This window comes from Plodia interpunctella, chromosome 1 (genome assembly GCF_027563975.2).
Source record: "Plodia interpunctella isolate USDA-ARS_2022_Savannah chromosome 1, ilPloInte3.2, whole genome shotgun sequence".
In the NCBI taxonomy this organism is placed as follows: domain Eukaryota; kingdom Metazoa; phylum Arthropoda; class Insecta; order Lepidoptera; family Pyralidae; genus Plodia; species Plodia interpunctella.
Window position 1 is genome coordinate 3693285 of NC_071294.1, and position 20448 is coordinate 3713732.

Below are 20448 nucleotides of genomic sequence, written 5' to 3' on the forward strand. Positions count from 1 at the left end.
CAACTTATTCACTTACGAGTTTTGAGTTGGTATATTTTAGCATTTCATACGTATATAAACATAATAATGTTCTTTCTTGCCCTTTCGTGCTTGCTTGCTAAGTTGCTTGCATGGATTTAGTACGTACTTCGGAGTACCTACTAATTCCATGGTTGCTTGCCCGCTGCTCCCCACCCACCAGTCTACCCATGAATGTCATTACTAATGTCAATGTCCGCAAAAATCATCCTGTCTGTCGCGTGCGTGTCAAATGTCAACTTTTTTCTTGTTCTTGTCTGTCTTGGTTGCTGCTTATGAAGTGGTCGGAGTTCAGTCAGTTAGGCAAGGCAGGCAACGTGAATATTTCTGTGAAAAATTAATTATTTCGTCGAAAATGTTATACATTTAATTTTATCTCAACACCAAAAACTACAAAAAAATTTAATACATACCAAAGAATATTATGGTATCAGACAAGATGCAGTCGTCACTAGACGATTTGGTGCAATACACACAATTGTTCAAGCCGGTGGCGTTTATTCTGCAAGGAACTATACTTCCTTTCGTAATAATTTACCCCGTGATATTTTATTCGTGGATAGTAGTGTACGGATTCGAAGAGTATGTTGAAGCGGGTTTCGTCACCGTTGTTGTAGTTGCTCTCATACAAATTCTCGTTTGCCTGTGCTGTTACTGGAGTGTTCACATTCAGTGTTTTCTGTGCTGTTCAGCAGTGAGTCTTGTGTCAATTATTTTACGTTTCCTCTAATCGATTATTTTCACTATGGACTCACAGATTTCATTAATTTTAGGTTAAAGATCCAATACAAGCTGAAGCTGTTAAAGTGGTTCCAACATCCAATAATGGGTTTTCTGAATTGGTCACGCTTCATCATACTAAGGTATTTACAATTTTGTATTTTTATTTCAATTATAGACTAGCTGGGGGGCCCTGCTCTGGTTGGTCCATGATAAATAAGTAAATACTTTAAAATCTACTGCATTCATTGGGGTAAATACCCCAATGAATGCAGTAGATTTTGTATAATAAACTAATATAGGTAGGTATTTGAACTTTTAAATTGGTTGCATTATCATCAAATCTGAGAAATATAATAGAGAAGGCCTTTTATTTCATGTTACCTGACATAAGCTGCATCAGCCTTTTGACATATCTTCACTGACACACACTCAATTCAATCTACTACTTGTAACACATAAAGTTTGTATTTCTTTAATAATAAAGTTTGTCTCAAACACTTCACAAACATATTATTGTAAAATTCATTTTTTGTTTCAGTCCACCAAGAAGGGTAATCTAAATCCAGATGTGTGGTTTATATTCCAAAAGAGTAAATATGTGTATGATTGGGATAAAAAAACCTTCCGTACAGTTGAGTTTCCTGTCAACAAAACATATGAAGAATACATGGAGTCTAAAGGTTATTCCGATGATGAAGCAATTGATGTGGCGGAGAAAGAGTTTGGAAAAAATGAGATGATTATGGTAATGGTTTATAGAGTAGAGATATACGTATTTGCATGCACAGTTTATCGGCATGCAAGAATTTTATACACGGGCGAGCTATATATTTTATGCCTTACTTTATTATTTCATGGATTTGAGTGTGACAGAAGATGGGTTAATTTTTTTGAAAAAAAAATTTTGTTAGCTTTTGTGTTAATAAAACTTTTCACTCTTTCGAAAATATTTTTTTCATAATAGAAAAATCCAGTAAAATTTGTGTCTTGGTAGCCATCTTCTATGGGAATTTTAGGATGGAGTATACTTTTCTCTAAAAACATATAAGTGTGTTTCTTAGAGTGTTTTGACTGCTGCAGCCGTACTGTTGAAATACTCTTAAAACCACCCATTAATACAACCATTCAGCATAAAAGTAATAAGCATTATAAATCTAGAGAAATCTTCATAAATACAACTATATACAGTTGGATTTATGAAGATTTCTCTAGCAAAAAAGCATATGAAACTGGTAGTTGTTTTAATAATCCTTATCTTTAAAGATAAGAAATTAATCAATGAGAGGCTTTCATAAATTTTAATTATTTTTAGGTTGTCCCTGAATTCATGGAGCTATTCAAAGAAAGGGCGACAGCACCATTCTTTGTGTTTCAAGTATTTTGTGTTGCTTTGTGGTGCCTTGACAAGTATTGGTATTACTCTATATTTACATTGGTCATGCTGGTCATGTTTGAATGCACACTGGTACAGCAGCAAATGAGAAACATGGCAGAAATTAGAAAAATGGGTAACAAGCCTTACAATATCAATGTTTACAGAAATAGGAGATGGCGTCAAATAATGAGCGATCAGCTTCTACCAGGTGATATTGTGTCTTTGACCCGCTCAGTCAATGAGAATTTAGTTCCATGTGATATTTTGCTTCTAAGAGGGTCCTGTATTGTTGATGAGTCCATGCTGACTGGCGAAAGTGTACCTCAGATGAAAGAATCCTTAGAAAATGAGAAAAATCTAACGCAGAACCTTTATCCTGAGGCTGACGGCAAGTTACACATGTTATTTGGTGGTACAAAAATTGTTCAACATACATCTCCAATTAAAGCCGCGTCGTCCGGCCTCAAGGCACCGGATAATGGTTGCATTGGTTATGTAATTCGCAATGGCTTCAATACGTCTCAAGGGAAATTATTGAGGACAATCCTATTTGGAGTCAAAAGGGTCACTGCCAACAATCTTGAGACATTTGGTTTTATTTTATTCTTGTTGATTTTCGCCATTGCTGCTGCCGCCTATGTTTGGATAAAAGGTTGCGAGGATCCCGAGAGGAATAGATATAAGCTATTTTTAGAATGCACTTTAATTCTGACATCAGTTGTGCCTCCAGAACTACCTATCGAATTGTCATTGGCTGTAAACACTTCCTTATTATCACTATCAAAATTGGCAGTGTTTTGTACTGAACCATTTAGAATACCATTTGCGGGGAAAGTGGAGATATGTTGCTTTGATAAGACTGGAACTCTCACAAGTGATAATTTAGTGGTGGAGGGTGTTGCTGGTATAGGAGATCACAAAGATGCTACTGTCATTCCACTGTCTGATGCTCCTATGGAGACTATTCAAGTATTAGCTTCATGTCATTCCTTAGTTCAACTAGATGATGGTGTGGTAGGCGACCCTTTAGAAAAGGCTACACTAAAGGCAGCTGAATGGAACCTAACTAAAGGAGATGCTGTGGTGCCGAAGAAGGGCAAGTCACCTGGTTTGAAAATTATACATAGGAACCATTTTTCAAGTGCGCTTAAAAGAATGTCTGTCATTGCGGGCTATCAGATCAATGAGCGAGGATTTATGGAAACACATTACATCAGTAGTGTTAAAGGTGCGCCAGAGACCATCAAAACAATGTTAAAAGAAGTTCCTAGTCACTACGACCACGTGTATTTAACTTTGTCTCGAAGGGGCGCGAGGGTGCTCGCCTTAGGATACAGGAATTTAGGTAAATTGAATTCTCAAGACATAAGAGATTTATCAAGAGAAGACGTAGAGTCAGACTTGACGTTTGTTGGGTTTGTGATTATATCTTGTCCATTAAAAAGTGATTCCAAGAAAGCTATTGCAGAAATAGTTAATGCATCACATTCCGTTGTAATGATAACTGGGGATAATCCTTTGACGGCTTGTCACGTGGCTAAAGAGTTGAAGTTTACTCAGAAAAGTGAATTACTTATATTAACATGTGATGAAGATAAATGGTGTTGGAAATCTATTGATGAGGAAATGAATCTACCTGTGCAGCCTTTCAAGACGTCAAAACAATTGACTTCCAAGTTTGATCTGTGTATAACGGGGGAAGGTTTGACATACCTGAATGAATGTCATCGTAAATTTTTAATAGAACTGATGCCTCATATCAAAGTTTTTGCAAGATTTGCACCAAAACAGAAAGAGTTTGTAATAGTTACTCTGAAGTCTCTCGGATACACCACTCTTATGTGCGGAGATGGTACAAATGATGTTGGCGCTTTGAAACACGCAGACGTAAGTCATGTTTATTATTTTATTAGTTTATGACAATGTGTTAGCCTACGTAAATTTACAATATTTATTTTATATAGTTCTATTCTATCCAAAAAATGCGAAAATTTGAAATATCATAAAACAATGTCACAGACGTAATGGTAATCAAAATAACATTAATTTGATCAGGTAAAGGTAAATGTAGGTATATAAAATAATTTTGTCTTTATTAGTATTATTGAAATATTCATATTTATTTTTGAATATATTTAGAATGATATTTTAGGTAAAAGAAAAACTAAATATAAGCGTTCTAGTTTTTAAAGTATTTCTTGCATAATAAAACATGACTTCAAAAATGAAATGTGTATTTAGTTGAACATTTTTTATCGAAGGTTGGTGTGGCGATTTTGGCGAACGCGCCGGAGCGTCCGAAAGAGAAGCCGCGGGACACGCCCGAGGTGGAACTCCCGCGGAGGCCGGGACCGCGGGACCCGCGCGCCGAGGCCCGCGCCGAGGCCGCCGCGAGGCTGAGGCGCGCTATGAAGAAACTGGAGGAGGAAGACCAGCAGCAAATCGTTAGGTTGGGCGACGCGAGCGTTGCTGCGCCATTCACTAGCCGTCTGTCCAGTATTCTTTGCAGTAAGTTTTAATTATAATCAGATATGGGTTTGGGCCGCGTAGTTTCACCCTAATACATATCCTTCCGACTAAGGGACAGAGTGAGTGTAGCTACACAGAGTCGCGCACTCCACTATAGGCTTATTTATTTCTGGTAACCCTTACATATTTTTTATTTTATTTATTCGGAAAAGTTTATTCTATTTATTTATTCAGATTTTACAAACAAACAAAACAAATAACACACACACACAATAAAATAAGGTTCTTTAACAAATATAAACAGATCATATTTATATTCAAGTGCATCAATTTGTATATTTACCATTCCAGTTTGCCACATAATCAAACAGGGCCGCTGTACACTGGTCACAACTCTCCAGATGTTCAAGATCTTGGCTCTGAACGCCCTGATCTTGGCGTACAGCCAGTCGGTGCTTTACCTCGACGGCATCAAGTTTAGTGATACGCAGGCTACGTTGCAGAGCTTACTCCTTGCGTCATGTTTCTTGTTCATATCGAGATCTAAGGTGAGAAATTTATGAATAGCTTATAGTCTTGCCTTCACAGCACAAGCTTGTGTACTTAGTTTGTATTTTTTTAAGGACTTTTTTATGTAAATAAATAAAGAATTTTAAATCGAATTCATGTACCAAGAAGCACTAACGAATAACTCTGCTTTTATTAGTTGTATATAATCTATCAAATGTCTTATTAACACAATTGATTACATAAATCATAGCAGTGTTTCATTTAGCATAATGTTTTACAGCCACTAAAACAACTGTCAAAACAGCGCCCTCTGCCGAACATCTTCAACGTATACACGATAATGACGGTGCTGACTCAGTTTGCTGTGCACTTTGTGTGCCTCATTTATCTGGTGCACGAAGCCACAGAGCGCTCTCCTGGCAGGTGAGATTTTTTTTATTTTTTAACAGCTTTTTGAGTCCCAAGTCACACGGCCGTCTCGTACTAGGCCTTCATCTCTTCATGTAACCTTTGTTTGGAATCCACGAGGAGATTTTTTTTAAATCATTCCATTTTCGAACACAAGCTTACAAATTGCATTTTGAATATAAATTAAAACAACGTTCTGCGGCATATGGCTCCCTAAAATGGGATCATTCCATATGCGTGCATTAATTAAACGAAGTTATGTCCTGTGGAGCAATGACCTGTAGAAGAAGATATTTTGAAGTCCCAATTATAATTCTTTTTAGAGACACGAAGCCGAAGCTAGACATGGACCTGGCGGAGGATGAGGAGCGTCAGTTCGCGCCCGACCTCCTCAACAGCACCGTGTACATCATCTCCATGGCGCTGCAGATTTCCACCTTCGCTATCAATTACAGGGTATGTTATGTTTATCGTTGACTTTGACTTCTGATTGTTATTTCTATCTATATTTTATTAATTATTGGATTTTGATGAAATTACTATTTGGCTAATGAAAGCGTGATCTACTATTATGGAAATGGAGTAAAATCCCATGACAGCATTAATTCAACACTCAACTGTGGAATTGAAGTAATATAGCCCTATTCTTGTTTGTTGAGTGTGTTATTGCTAATACTGGTATCAGATTTTACTCAAGTCGCCTAAAGACAACTGTGTCATTACAGAAATTCATCAGCAACACGCTTCGTCAGTTCATAAATTCATCAGCATCACGCTTCGTCAAATGTTCACAAATGTCGGCAACAAATCATCACAGAGGAAAAGCATTTTGTATAGTATCGTACACATTGTTTATCGTTTGCAGGGCCAGCCGTTCATGGAGGGCCTGCGCGCCAACAAGCCGCTGCTGTACAGCGTGGTGGTGTCGGGCGGCTGCGTGCTGGCGCTGGCGGCCGGCCTGCTGCCTGAACTCAACCACATGTTCGAAATCGTGCACTTCCCGCCCTCTGTGAGTCTCATATCAACTATATATTCCATAAATATGAAGAAATCCATATATAATGAAGCGTTTTGAACGAGACGTTTTTAAACCGTGGGTAAAATGTCAATTAACAATTTATATGATAATTACTCTAATTTTCACTTTGCTTGAGAGGAAATTAACATGTGTTGATGTGTCTACATCCACGTCTATTCTTTGTAATTGAAAAAGTTTTTACTCTTGCTTTAGAGTTTAAAATCTTAATCATGAGAAGGATACAGTCAGTATCATGATCCTACAAACTTTCGCATTATAAATGCGAAAGTTTGTGATGATGTATGTTTGTTACTCTTTCACGCAAAATCTACTGGACCGATTGTTATGAAATTTGGTACATGGGTATAATCAATAATATAATCTGGAATAACACATAGGGTAATTTTTATCCCGAAATTCCCACGGGAGCGAAGCCCCGCGGCGCAGCTAGTAGTTCTATATATTTGGTCAACCACTTCCACTGTCATGGTGGTCGATGCAGTTTCCCAACAATAACACCAACCAATTATAACTGATTATACATTGTTTTGTTTCAGTACCGTGTAATATTAGTGCAAGTGCTTATAGCAGATATGTTGTTTGCATACCTCATGGACAGACTCTGCCTGTGGCTGTTCGGTGAAGGCTCACTGCACACATAATGGACCAATTGACATCACGCGCGACTTGACTGCAGATCGAAATGTTAGATTTATTTATTACCCACTAATTTAATGTGGCCCAAAAAGCTGCGCGGCAATAGAATCTACTCATAAAAAAATAGGAAAAACTAAAAATAATCAGTAAATAATCAGCACCATTTAAAAAAATTGAATTTTCCGCGCGGCTTACTAAGATAAAAAATATAACATTTTTTTATGCGCAATGTTATGTGCAATAAGAAATCTAATATAATGAAAATTCATATGTGTTAACCCTACATTCCAAATATCAGTAATTCACAACGGCGGCATTGTATGAAGACTGCCAGTTCCAAAAACAGTAATATTTTTATAGCTATAAAACCGTGTCATGATCCATGCATAATCACAATCGTATGGAGTAGAAATACTTAAATTATAAAAACTATGTACAAGCAGTATTTACTTTAATTAATAAAAACTTAAAAGTAGATTGAGAGGGAAGAAATGATTTTTGTATCTTGGCTGCATTCAACTCGTGCGTGCAAATTTTCTCTGTTATAGAAAATATATTTTTATGTAAATATTGTAACGTTATCTTATTCCCGTGGGTTCGTGAAAGGGACATTTTGTAACTGCTCAAATACGTGCATTTAAGTATGGATGTGTTAATATTTATATGTATTAAATGTGTACTAATTTCAAAGATTTTTTTTCTTATAAAATCCTGTCGTGTTCCCATCAGTTTTTCTACATTTGTTATGGGATTTGGAAAATACTTAATTTGAGGTTCTGGTGTCTACCAGATCTCGTTACAATGAAGACATAAACAATATAACTCAATAACATTTTATTCAACACACATTTCAGTCATGAATTTTAGCGTTAAACTAATACCATTTTCACTCACGAACTTAGTAGCGAAAATCATATATCTAACGTCCAAGGGAATCGCAATCACCATATATTAATGTCCCAACGAGTCCTGTCCGTCAAGTTCCCAGCCTTTGCCCGCGAGGCCCCATCCTCCAAGGCCAAGGCCTAAATTACCGGCGCCGAGGCCCGCCAGTCCCCACGCGCTAGCAATCGGGGCGATTGGGGCAATAGGGGCAGCAAGTTTGGCTACAGGGAGTTGTATTTGTTGAGGGTGTACAGCGGGGCCGATTCGTTTGACGACGGCGTTGAACCCGGAGATGGGGTCGGCAGCGTAGTCCACTACGCGGATGGTGCCGTCGGGCTCGGCCAATGAGTAGGAGCCTTTGACGACGCCGCCGTCGCGGTGTTCCGTCTGCGCCTTGTTGTCGCCGGTCAGCGGGTCGTTGACGGCGTAGTTAAACCCGTAGCGAGGGATGGACTGAAATTATTTTCAATCAATCATTCGAATAATGTGATCTTATTTGATCCGTTGTTTTCTAAGAATAGACGAGCTAAATCATAATTTTCATTGTTGAATAGAACGATTTTAAAACGATTTTTTAACAAGATTATTGGGTGCATTGATGTTTTTTTTCGAAGTATACTTACAATGGAATCGACGAGAGGTAGGGATGGAGCAGCTGCAGCTACTCCTAAGAAGCAGGCGATCTGAAAAGGAAAGCAAAATGTATATATAAATATGGCGGGTGTCGCAGTAAATTAGAAAAATATTTATAATAATTGACTTTTACGATAAGGAAAGATTTTCGATTTTTTCCTTTAATCCCCATATATCTAACATACAAAAACCTCGGTCAAAAAATAGCTACTAGTGTTTTAAGTTAATTACATAAATATAATCTAAGAAAGAAAATATTTTTATTCGACAAAATATTATATAAACTTACAACTAACTATGCGACTAACCACATCTGGATTATAACAAAAAAAACTTACTGCGACGTATGTGAACATGATGACTGTTTGATGAAGCTTCACTTCTACTGCAACAATAAGCCCCGACCTGCTTATATACCTCGCTGAAGATGTTTATCAATCGCTGATATCCTTCCCTTCACGCTAATTGACTATTCGGTTAGTACATTTTCATACACTGAAATCAGAGACTTATTAGAATGCGTTCCAAGTTTCATCAGAATCCTGTTTAGCTGATGTTCATTAGTTTGGTAAGTACATTTATTAATTTTTAATAGACTGAAATTGATGAAACAATTTTTTTCATCGTGTCGACCTGTATCCTGTTTGCATTTTAGTACTTCCAATAGTTCAAAATGGAAACCTGCGAAAAAAAAAAGTACAAACTGCACCAAAGATTGCCTGCGATAACTATTAGACAGCATGTCCCGACAGACAAACTATCAGACAAGCATTGTAAAAATGTGATAGTTGCGCTAGTGTGTAGGGAGCGCCCTCTTGAATAATGGCTGCCCAATAGGTTCGTGTTAGTGCGGAACTCCTAGCAATACGACAGAGCCATGCCCCATTGCTCAGTCGGTCACGTAGTAGCTCCGTTGTTTTCTATAGATTTTGACACTGACGGCGGTGACGTATGTCGAAACTTCATACAACCGTCCGTCAACCTATATCAACGTGACGGAGCACGGCTGAGCAATGGGGCATGGCTCTTATGATCCACGCCACATTCCACACGATCAAAACTACACTCTAACCGGCTAATCTCCGCAATCAACTCCGTAATAAATTAACGTCATTACTAAATTATTCCTGTTCTAGATTAATGTAGAAGTCGGGCCGCGGTCCGCCGGCCGCTCTTACATTATTACGGCATTCATTAGAGTTCGCTAATTACTCCTTGCTTTAATGAATAAGCTCTAATGAACCACTTTCTGTTAATTAAAGGCGGCACGGCGCGGGGGCGAAGGGGGTAAGGGAGGAACTTTTCTCCGGGCTCTGATTGCAAATGTGAATTTGTGTAAGTCTGAGTGGAAAGAGTGTTTCAGTGAAAAGGGGTAATGAGTCGGTCGAATTAGTTGCAACTACCGTACGTATTTTCGACGTAGTTGCAAGCGTACCTGGTTGCATAATCCCTAATTAGGTATTATCATGGTACAATTTAATTGTTTGTGTTAATTGTTACTGTAATGCATATGGCCCTTAGCTTACCTAATTAGGTAACAATGATTTTGTTTACTTATAATCATTGTTTCTATTGCAGCTCTATACGTTCTACTTGCTGTGCCCCGTGACTTCGCTGCGGCAAGAATTTCGCCAAATATGTCGTAATAGTACTACAATTAGCCATAATTTTTGACGGATTATCTGTAGACCTTTTGTAAATGTTCATTGATGATCCCAGGAGATGGTTTAGGTTCAATCTGGCGTGTGGTTCCCGCCCTAGAATAGGACCACTCCGTATCCTGCCGTGGATGTGGTACCAGGGGACTAAAGGATATGAAGCCTTGACAGCTAAGAGGCAACAATAGCATCCCCAAAGAAGATTGACGTTAGGCAGAAGGCTCGTCCTAAAACCATGGCGGACCCCGGGCTTCGAGGCGTTACAGCCGAAAATGTCTTATGGTCGATGGTTAAAGTTATGCTCTGGACTTGTGTGATGTTCGAGGTTAGAGTTGCTCGATTTCTAGATTTTTTTTCAATTGATATTATTTTAAGGGTGCATTAACAACTTTGCCGTTGCAACTTTGACGTTGACTTTAACTTGCGCACCGCCGCTGACGTTTACACAAAATGGCATTGCGTTTGTCTGCGCAGGTTAAAGTTAAAGTCAAAGTTGACGGTGCAAGCTACTCTTACAATGTAGTGAGGCGATAACTCTTCCAGATGATTTGAATACCACATAGAATCTGTTTAGGTAAGTATCTATCGTACGACTGTGTGGATATGATTTCCATAATGAAAACATTCGTCTTCTACATTTCGCCCAAATTATGCTGTCTGGTATCTACATACCTTTTAACTTGGTCCAGAGATAATAAATATTTGTATAATGTATGAATAACAAGTATAAAAATTGTACCTATAAAACGACTTCATCTGGAAAACATGACCTAATATATAGGTAGGGAATATTTAAGAGCCATGCCCTATTGCATGCAGTACGTTGTAGCTCAGCTTTATCTATGGTTTAGAGTATGGAAATGGTACTCCTAACGTGACAGATAATTAAAATTAAAATACAGATTATTGTATTAGTTTTTCTTTTCAAATTATTTTCTTTATTCATATCAATAGTCATCGAAACTAAAATAAATGTAAACTACATTATTGCGAAGTTGTAGAGAATTTTCATGTAAGTGCTACCGTTAGTATGCCGACGGGCTTTGAATATGGTTGGGTGGACAGCGAATACGCATAATATAATATATGCTGCCCTATGCTGACATACAACATTATAGAGTGTATCGTAATAAGCCATGGAAGAAAACAGCGTACGGAGACACAATAAGGTTTCGCTATGATACGAATTATTTTGTTGAAATGTTTACAATATTGATGAAAGAAAATTGGCATAATGTACTTACATAGGTTTTTCTGATTTATGGAGCTTTTTCCCGATTTTTTTCACGGTCGTTAAGCGTTGAAGCCAAGGGTCCATTTTGCTACTTTTTCTTCTCCATTTCGCACAGTTTCGAGTGTATTGTCAGAGGGCGAAGTGCGAGTTTGAATTTTCACTTCTCACCATAGAATCGATTCGTGTGTCGCAGCGAACCAATGACATTGCAGTGTGGTTGTCGTTGCATCACAATGCGCAATGTGATTGGTTCGCAGTGTCTCATTTCGAATCGATTCGATGGTGAGAAATGAAATGCAAACCCGCACTTCGCCCACCACGTCTGTGAATGCCACGCATATGCCTTAGACTTTGTTATTGTCTACTTAACTATTATATCAAAAATAAATAATTTCAATAAAACTTACTATTTGGGTAAGAAATAAAAAAAGATAAGCACTTTGTGAAAGCTAAGTCTTCAATTATAAATATTACCTAAACGTTTAATTACAACACAAACACAATAGATAAATATATAATACGAAACTTATCTGTAATGTACGTTCATCTTACTGGATAAATGTGCGATTATGAAATGCGCGGGAAATATGCGGAACTTATTATACTGGTTGTAAACTGGACACGCCGTGGAATGACCCTCAGCGTTTACTCGCTGCGGGCTTGAACAAGTCTGATAGCGATGTAATGAGGGTTTTGTTACATGTTCATATCATTATAATAAGTAGGTCAGTTTAGAAATTGAGACACATTTTCTTGGAATATGTTAGAATTTTATTGGACACTACAAAGGCTCTGGAACAATGTCTTATTTATATAACGCCCACGGTTGAGACGAAACATTTGACATCATTATAATGGTTGAAAACACGCCACGGTTTAAGATTTGTGTGTCTAAATTTATTTTATTTATATTGGTCACAAAAAACTCATTAAAGGGCGGCCAACGTCTGCATTGACCGACTGCCTACAAGTAAATTAGTGAGTAGCGAAAACAAATATCTATTTAGCAAATAGGAATACTTAGCCGCTGCCTACCTTTCAGGGAAACAATGCGTCAGTAGTCAATAATAAGTGAAAGATATTACAGTTAATGCCAATATATAGTTAATGAGATCGTTCACTAACGGTACTTAAACTACTTACTACGTATCTAATTTGTGCGAACAGAACACCTGAATATTAGACTACGGAAAAACTGCACCTTCTGGTATACATAGCATTGGGCACGTATCCCCAACGTCGGGTAACTGGTTTCGGCCATTACCAGCGTGAATATTGCAAGGCTGCAGGCGGCTCTATTGATTAGTCACCAACGACTGGACATCATTCATTCATCGTCGTGTCCACGCGTCCGTCACGGCCTCCGCAATTTTTCGACGGCTCTCGCCATTTTGCGACGGTTTTTGCAATTTTTTCGCCAGTTTTTCGCTAAAGGCCCGCTACATATTTGATGGTACGTCTGTCAGGAAGGAAGAACGACTGCGTAATTGGTCCAGCCGCCGGATAAATTCTAACAAAAACCGTTTGCATTCGTAACCGGACGCGCGTTAATGAGCGGTATTGAAAATCTTACAAAAATTCTGATGAGGCGACGCGTTTTTTAATATTATCGACAATTTTCTACTTTCGTTTCGTGGAAGCATATATCATTTAAGTTTAGGTTACTTTTTCTTAGCTAATAAATTGACCAAACTTGAACATAATCATAATTTATCGACATTATACAGTCTAATTAATTAAAATTGATTTTTTAAATGATAATTAGTTATCGTGTCCGCTCGGTTGTCTCGTGATGCTCAAAAAAAGGCTTCGTAAAGGCTTGTTTACATAATCGTTCAATTTGCAATGTTAAGCAGGCCCGACCAGATGTTTTCTTGCTTTTTAATCCAACAGAATGTATTTTTGTGGAAAACAATGGTACACTCGTGCCGCAGAGTCAGACTTCATCATAAATTATAATAAAATTAATATTTCCTTGTTTTAAGATATTTATAATGGATGTTGTTTCTTTGAAATTAATTAGCTTTTTTATTGTATAGACGAAGAAACTTCTAGATGACGATTCATATACCTTAGAGATTGAAGTCAACCATATTTATACATGCATATACTGCACGTGTATCTTAAAGACTTGTAGCTTGTAGGTATACTCATTATAATGAGTACTTTAGATTACTTGAGTTTCTTTTGATGACTTGGTATTATGTAAAAAATATAATCTTCTATTATAAAGGCTCACAATTACGTTTTAGGCTAATTCTAGTTTTTGTGTGCAAAATTAATCGCCATTTTTTTGGTGGTTAGCTAATGTCGGTATCCTTTTTTCAGATGTTACGGACAGGGTTGTGCTTATTAATAACTTGCCTACAAATCGATCCAATTGTCATCTTTGTGTTCATAATTACTCGTTTATGCTGGCAACCTTCTTGCTTGTGTATTAGCACTATTATACGGGATATGTTTTTAAATTATTATTTATTTTACGAAATTTATTGCATGATGATATGCATGGAATAGATAGGTACAAAAAATCCGAAAGAATTTTACAATGAAAGAAGAACATGAAATTTAGATTTTTCATACAAAATGACCATATGGGGGAACCATACAATCCCTTACAGAGGTTCTTGGAGGGAATAAATATAATTACATTTTATGATATCGATTTATGTGGCAAACAATTCAGTTTTATCATCCTTTGCTCGTATGTGAACTTAGTGTAAAATTCACGTTCAATTACGCAGAATTATGAATTATGGAAAATCAATGTAAAAGTGATGTGAATTGTATCGAGTTTTCCGCGAATAGATTTGCGATTGTTTAGTCTGAGCATTTATTATATGATGACTGTGCTCTATGTGTACCTATTCATAAATCGATGTTGCTTACATGTGGAATTTTAAATCTATTGAACATAGAACTGACTGTTATATTTACTATTATTTATTCTTTTGTGAAAGTCTATGGATAGCTTCTCTATAGACTTCCACAAAAGAAAAAATAATAGTCATACTAAGTTAAATATCTAAACTTCCTTAGAAATCACTCTATGTATTGGAGAAAATCGCATGAAAATCCCTGCAGTAGTTTTTGAGTATACGCGAACAGACAGACAGACGCGGCAAAGGACTTTATAAATAAGGAACGGTGTACAGATGTGTGTAGGATTATTTCTAATTAGGTATTTTTAGATAAATACATTGCAAAGATGAACAATTATGACGCACGTAACATTATAATTGATCATCTTCGCAATACATAGATAAGATAAAGGGGATAATTTTAATGATACGATATCATAATTTACAAAATTTTTATTTTCTCCCTTCTTCGACTCTCTTATACTAGAATGTATGTTCTTTCTTTGTTGACTGGTAACACCACAACTGTCATCCCTTAACAAACTGCCCCAAACTTTGTCCCATCTCGAATTTACGACATTATAAGTGGGGGCAGTTTCATAAATTAAACAATGGTTTGATGGCAAGATTCACTAAACGCTAACATTAATACTGCCGTCATACGGGAAAAAGACGTAGCTGGCATTTTCTTTCGAAATTGAGTAAAATTCTGTGTACCACCCCAAATCCCAACTAACCATTTGTAAAACTGGTTTTAATTATCCTGCAACGTAGGTTTTGGTAGGTAGGTAGGTGATGAGCCCGCCTCATCAGGTGGTTTTAAGTAAGTATATTTATAATTCTTATAACATTGCCTATTGGATCTCCTAATATTAGAGTTAATTCAAACTGCGTGGGCGTTTTTATATCTCCTGATTCATGACATACCTACTTATAAGTACAACTCATTTTGAAAAAAATCTCAGATGCGTGTTTTTTCATTATGACGGCAGAATATGTATGTCGATGTGACTATTAAATTCAAATAGCCTTAATTATGGTTCAAAAGCTCTTGGTTAAAACTATTTTGTATCTAACAAATATTCGGTAAGATTCCTACTGTTCATAAAATATAAAATTTACATTGGGCTTATCATAACCCATACGAAATAAAACTTATCATATTTTTGCCATGTGTGATATAACTACAATAGGTATTAGTTACAATTGACAGCATGTCAAGTTACCCAGAGTGGACCCCTATGTGACGGTAATAGTGGCGAATTTGCATTGACCCTACCCTAGATTGATGTGCTGTTCACTGTAAATTGGATTAGAGATGTGTTTATATAAGCCAGGTTAAAGTCCGGCCTTTAGCATACATCTTTGCTGGGTAAAAATCATCTCATCATCAGAATAATCTTACATCTATTTAAGTTTTAGTGTCATTTAGATTTTGCTTTTCGATGATTGAAAATTAACTTAGTGCACTGTATGATCCAGAGAACACTAAATTACCTTTAATAGAAACAATATTCAACTAATGACAGAGATCTTTTAGATAATACCAGTATTTATTAATTTACTAATATTATATAATTATACACACATATGAGACAGATAATTCTATAATACTTTTGAATATTCGACGTTGTATCAACTGTTACTTAGTAGGTACTTTAAATAGGTAGTTGAAAAACTGGTAATAGTTCAAGACACATCGATCATACTCTAGGTAAAATAATTTTACGGCTTATGGCAAGATGGAGTAATTATTATGCCGGCTACACCCTATCGCCGAACTCGGACAGATGCCCACGCACGTGCGAACTTTGCGTAGTTTATTTGAGAGGATTTATTTACCGCAATGAATAACCAGCAATGTATGCCGAATCCGCCAAAGCTTGGGGAAGTGCTTGTTGTGTGCAACCGGCTTTAAGTAAATATACATGACGATTGACACGTGTAAGTACATTTGCACTTAAAAGCAATGTTAGCGTTTAAGATAACTTACTGTATACATTTTAAATCGATATGAATAATAAATTGATGGTAAAACAGATCAATATATACAAAGAACGCTATAATGATTTTTAAACTTCATAGTTGGCATCGATTTATTGCTAGTAATTTTTTATCGATTTAGGTACAAGATGTGTCTACTTACAACTATCTATGCTAGTATTTACAGTTAAACGAATAATATAACGAGCTAACTATTGCTCGTCGTTTATATACGAAATAACAAATTTTATTCGAGAAATTTATTTACACAGCAAGATTGTAAATCACAGAGATGAGTGCAAGAACACGGCTGATGTCACAAACGAAGAATTTATCAAATGGTACTCTCATTGGCAAGACTCGATACGCGACAATGTTTTCAAGTTTGATAAAACACCAAAAGAAATTAATATAAATTCAACTAGAAAAGCAACTTTCTAACAATCGTAAACATTTTCGTTGATCTAACAGTTGTTCGATGAATTTTCAACATGAAAACTTTTTTAACGAATGATTATTTCACTTAGATTTAAAAATTTGTCTACTTTTCCTCATGCCCTTATTATCACGATAAATAAGAAACAACATCTTTGTGTTAGACACGCCTCATTCTGCAATTCGAAATTTACACATAGCGAGTAAAATTTTACATAATTTTTCACAACCGAAATTAAATATGTATGTTCTATTCTAAGTTATAATTTAACAGTTCAGTGACATAAATATTACTGACCACTGGTAGTAATCGTTAAAAGTTTTTGTTTAAAAGTCTGTGACACAACACTTCACTCTGCCTCGTCACTGGGCGAAGACGGGAATTGGGGTTTGAGAGCCGTGGTGAGGTCGAGGGCTGGTTCCTGCGGGAGGACCGGGAGCGCCGGGGGCAGGAGGCCGAGGGCGCCCACAGGGGCCCTCAGGTACGGCGGAGCCATCGGGATGGACTCAAGCTCCGAGGAGGAACCGGGTATCATCGGCGGCGTCCAACAGGCAGCACCCGAGTGCTCGGGCTTCATAGCCGCCGCGCTTAGGTAAGAACAGGCCATCATCTGTCAACAAGAAGATTATTAATTAGCTAAGAATTTTATAGTTACAGTTGGGAAGCAGCCTCAATAATAATGTTGATTACAATCGCGTCGTAACTAATGCAACGCATTAAATTCCTTGTACAGTTCTGCTGAGAAATGCTGCAAGTCTTTGCATTAGTTACGACTCGAGTCGCACTTTTTAGTATTTATCAGCCATAATGACATTTATGTTTATTGATGTTATCTTTGTGTATGGAATAGTATAATTAGCTAAGAACATTTCCGAATACTCGGTTTATTTCCTGAGAGCATATTGTAGTAAAATATAGCTTACATAAATAATGAAATATGTAGTGAGTATTATGAGATGAGAGGCCTAAAGAATTCGAGGGAGGCAGCTTCTCTAATCACGCTAATGGCCAATGCGCAGCCCTCCCTGGAAGGAGGCTTTCAGGCTAATATAAGTGGGCGCAGGAGCACAGCAGCTTAGTGCTAAATCGTATCACATGTCCGCCACGACTCCGCTTGTGTTTTCATTTCATTCGTACTCGTAACTTTTCTTGGTAACCAATAGATTACACCCTTCTAACTTTAAATTATTCCCCTAGAAACGTATCAATGCGTATGATTAATTTAAATTTTAAATAAATACATTATTATTCCAATACTATATGGCCAATTAATAACCTTTTACGGTGTATTTAATGAACCCAGAGGTGTTTACAACTACATACGAGTATGGCATTATGTTGTAGGGTAGAATCATAGCAACTTGCTCATGACCTTAAAAAGACAAAGTAATAAATATCTTTGAGCATTAACAATAAAGTATCAGAAGATTCATGTTATTCGCCAAATTAGTTCTGTCAGTCAGTGGGTCCGTGGCAAATTACTAGTGTTTAGATAAATCTCACGTTCTCCAATAAATCTTGAAGGAATTGCAGCCAAAGCGTTTAGCCGTTATATATCATGGCGTCGGTGCAGGGCGCGGGTAGCGTCCATTTTTCACACATCGCCTTTTAAATTGATTGTATAGCAGTTCCGAAATGGGTTATTACTTGGGTTATTTCGCTATAATTGAATTTAGAACTAATCACGATGATATGTGTTATTAATAAATATAATAGAACATTCATGTCTTCAATACCGTAACGTACTCTTAGACTATGAATTCACATTGAATCTGGAATTGATTTGCCTTTGGTACTTGTTATATTGCAGAATAGTTACATAGTTAATGCGGCGAACAAAAGCCTCTACACAATTGGCATAGTTCACGTAACAGCTGCTCGGTACACTCGCTCGGTGTTCTAACAATGATATTGTAACTTTAATATTTATTGCACTTTATCAACTCGAGCCCTGCGTCGACGACGTTTGCTCTACGAGCATTTGTATATTTAACTTAAATTAAAAACACGACATTTCATGCATAAATTGAGTTGTACCATTTACGTCTGGGCCCCAACAAGCGGAACTTAATTAACCGACGCCGTTGTGCGCCAGTAAACCCTTATAAACGCTTTGGTTAATATGTTTAAGCTTCGGCATTGCTTTAGGAGACCTAAACGCTCCTATGAGAATAAACGTGGCTCGAGGCGGCCGCGCGGGCTAGTCTCGGCGCTCAAATGAATTAGTGGTGTGCAGACGCGGATCCAACGATGCCGGTACAATGGGCATATTGGGCATTAAACCGTACAATTTGTACAATAAACCGCATTTCAAGTTACTCTGCATGAAACTCTATGCGACGGTCATAGCGGCGAATTTGTGTAAGTCGATGTGCGGTCTGAACAAAACCACATTTTTTTGTCACTTTTATGACCTTCAAAAGAATCTATAACAATAATAATCTAGGAAAAAGTTTGTTACGTTTCCGAGCCGGGAGAATAATGGCTATACAACATTGACGATTTCAACAGTTTTGCCCTAACTTTTCAACTAAATAAGGGTGGCTGTCATCACAACCTTTTTTGATGTTTGGATCCGCGCTTGGTGCGCTGTGTCCACGATGTGACCACCTCGTGCGGGAGAGGGGCATGTTGCTATTAAAATATAATTAGGAGCCGGGCAATTGTTTCGCCATCGAGCCAGGTGGCTCGGCTCAGGCTAGGTAGATTAAATAGCCGTATAGGGTTTCCAATTACGCGCGCTCGGTCGCGGAAAATACGCTTATTGCCTAATAACAGAACGGGGGAACAATATCAGGATCTTGTATAGATGATTAATTTGCCGCCGCTTGGTTAAAAATTGCACCGGAAGCGCCGGCGCTGTGGGGTAGTTGTGCAGGTGTAGTGTAGCGTATTAATTAGTATCGGGGAGACAGTGCGCGATAAATCACGCGCACCTAGCGCATACTTTAATGAATTCAAACGTGCCGCGATAATTGCGTACCTAATTACGGCGGCCGGAGTCGGCTAATTTATCACTGTCGGATTATGAATTAGGAATATCGTTAATTAAACATGCATAATGTTTGCGCGCTATTGTCGCCGTGGCTCGCGGATGAAACAATTGGATTCGGAACTATTATCCCAAGAATATATGACGATACAGTCGCGACTGTAATGGTAATTTAGGCCAGCGTTGTAGTGCTTCCGTTGTTGGGGTGAAGTTAGGCTGGGAGCTGGGACCTATTCTATTTTGTGTCGTTTTGTAGGTACAATAGCAATAAATTAAATATTTCCATAAACATTATCTGCCTATGTAATCTTTATCTTCCTCACTAGCTTTTTTCACGAGAGGTCCCGGGCCCGGTCGGGTCATGACGGAAAATGATCTTTTTTTGAATCCTGGATGTTTATCTATATATGTATATGTTATAAAATATAGTATCGTTGAGTTACTATCCCATAACATAAGTCTAGAACTTACTTTGGGGCTAGCTCAATCTATGTAATTTGTCCTTATATATTTATATTTATTTGTCCGTAGCTACGCCCACATAAATTTTCACGTGAATGTGCAGTTCTTTTTTCCGACATGAATTTT

At 37.4% G+C, this 20448-nt stretch overlaps 3 protein-coding genes across 4 annotated transcripts in view; 1 reads left to right on the forward strand and 2 right to left on the reverse strand.

The window, feature by feature from the left end:
- The first annotated feature begins 271 nt into the window (after positions 1-271).
- On the forward strand, positions 272-7868 carry LOC128670217 (uncharacterized protein). Its single transcript, XM_053745704.2, has 10 exons — positions 272-712; positions 792-881; positions 1280-1486; positions 2054-4003; positions 4378-4624; positions 4937-5133; positions 5376-5518; positions 5827-5959; positions 6369-6512; positions 7079-7868. The coding sequence occupies exons 1-10, from the start codon at positions 443-445 to the stop codon at positions 7181-7183; spliced, it is 3486 nt and encodes a 1161-aa protein (XP_053601679.1). The 5' UTR covers positions 272-442; the 3' UTR covers positions 7184-7868.
- Positions 7869-7995: 127 nt separating this feature from the next.
- Positions 7996-9168, reverse strand: LOC128670225 (adult-specific cuticular protein ACP-20-like). The gene is made up of 3 exons (XM_053745715.2): positions 9035-9168; positions 8687-8746; positions 7996-8516 (listed from the first exon to the last, which is right to left on the reverse strand). The coding sequence occupies exons 1-3, from the start codon at positions 9050-9052 to the stop codon at positions 8130-8132; spliced, it is 465 nt and encodes a 154-aa protein (XP_053601690.1). The 5' UTR covers positions 9053-9168; the 3' UTR covers positions 7996-8129.
- A 5719-nt stretch (positions 9169-14887) lies between these two features.
- LOC128670431 (uncharacterized protein) overlaps positions 14888-20448 on the reverse strand; it is a 143069-nt gene continuing 137508 nt past the window's right edge. For both annotated transcript variants that reach the window (XM_053746095.2, XM_053746086.1), the window contains exon 5: positions 14888-17478. The gene's annotated coding sequence lies outside the window, so the exon portion shown is untranslated. The remainder of the gene's footprint in view (positions 17479-20448) is intronic.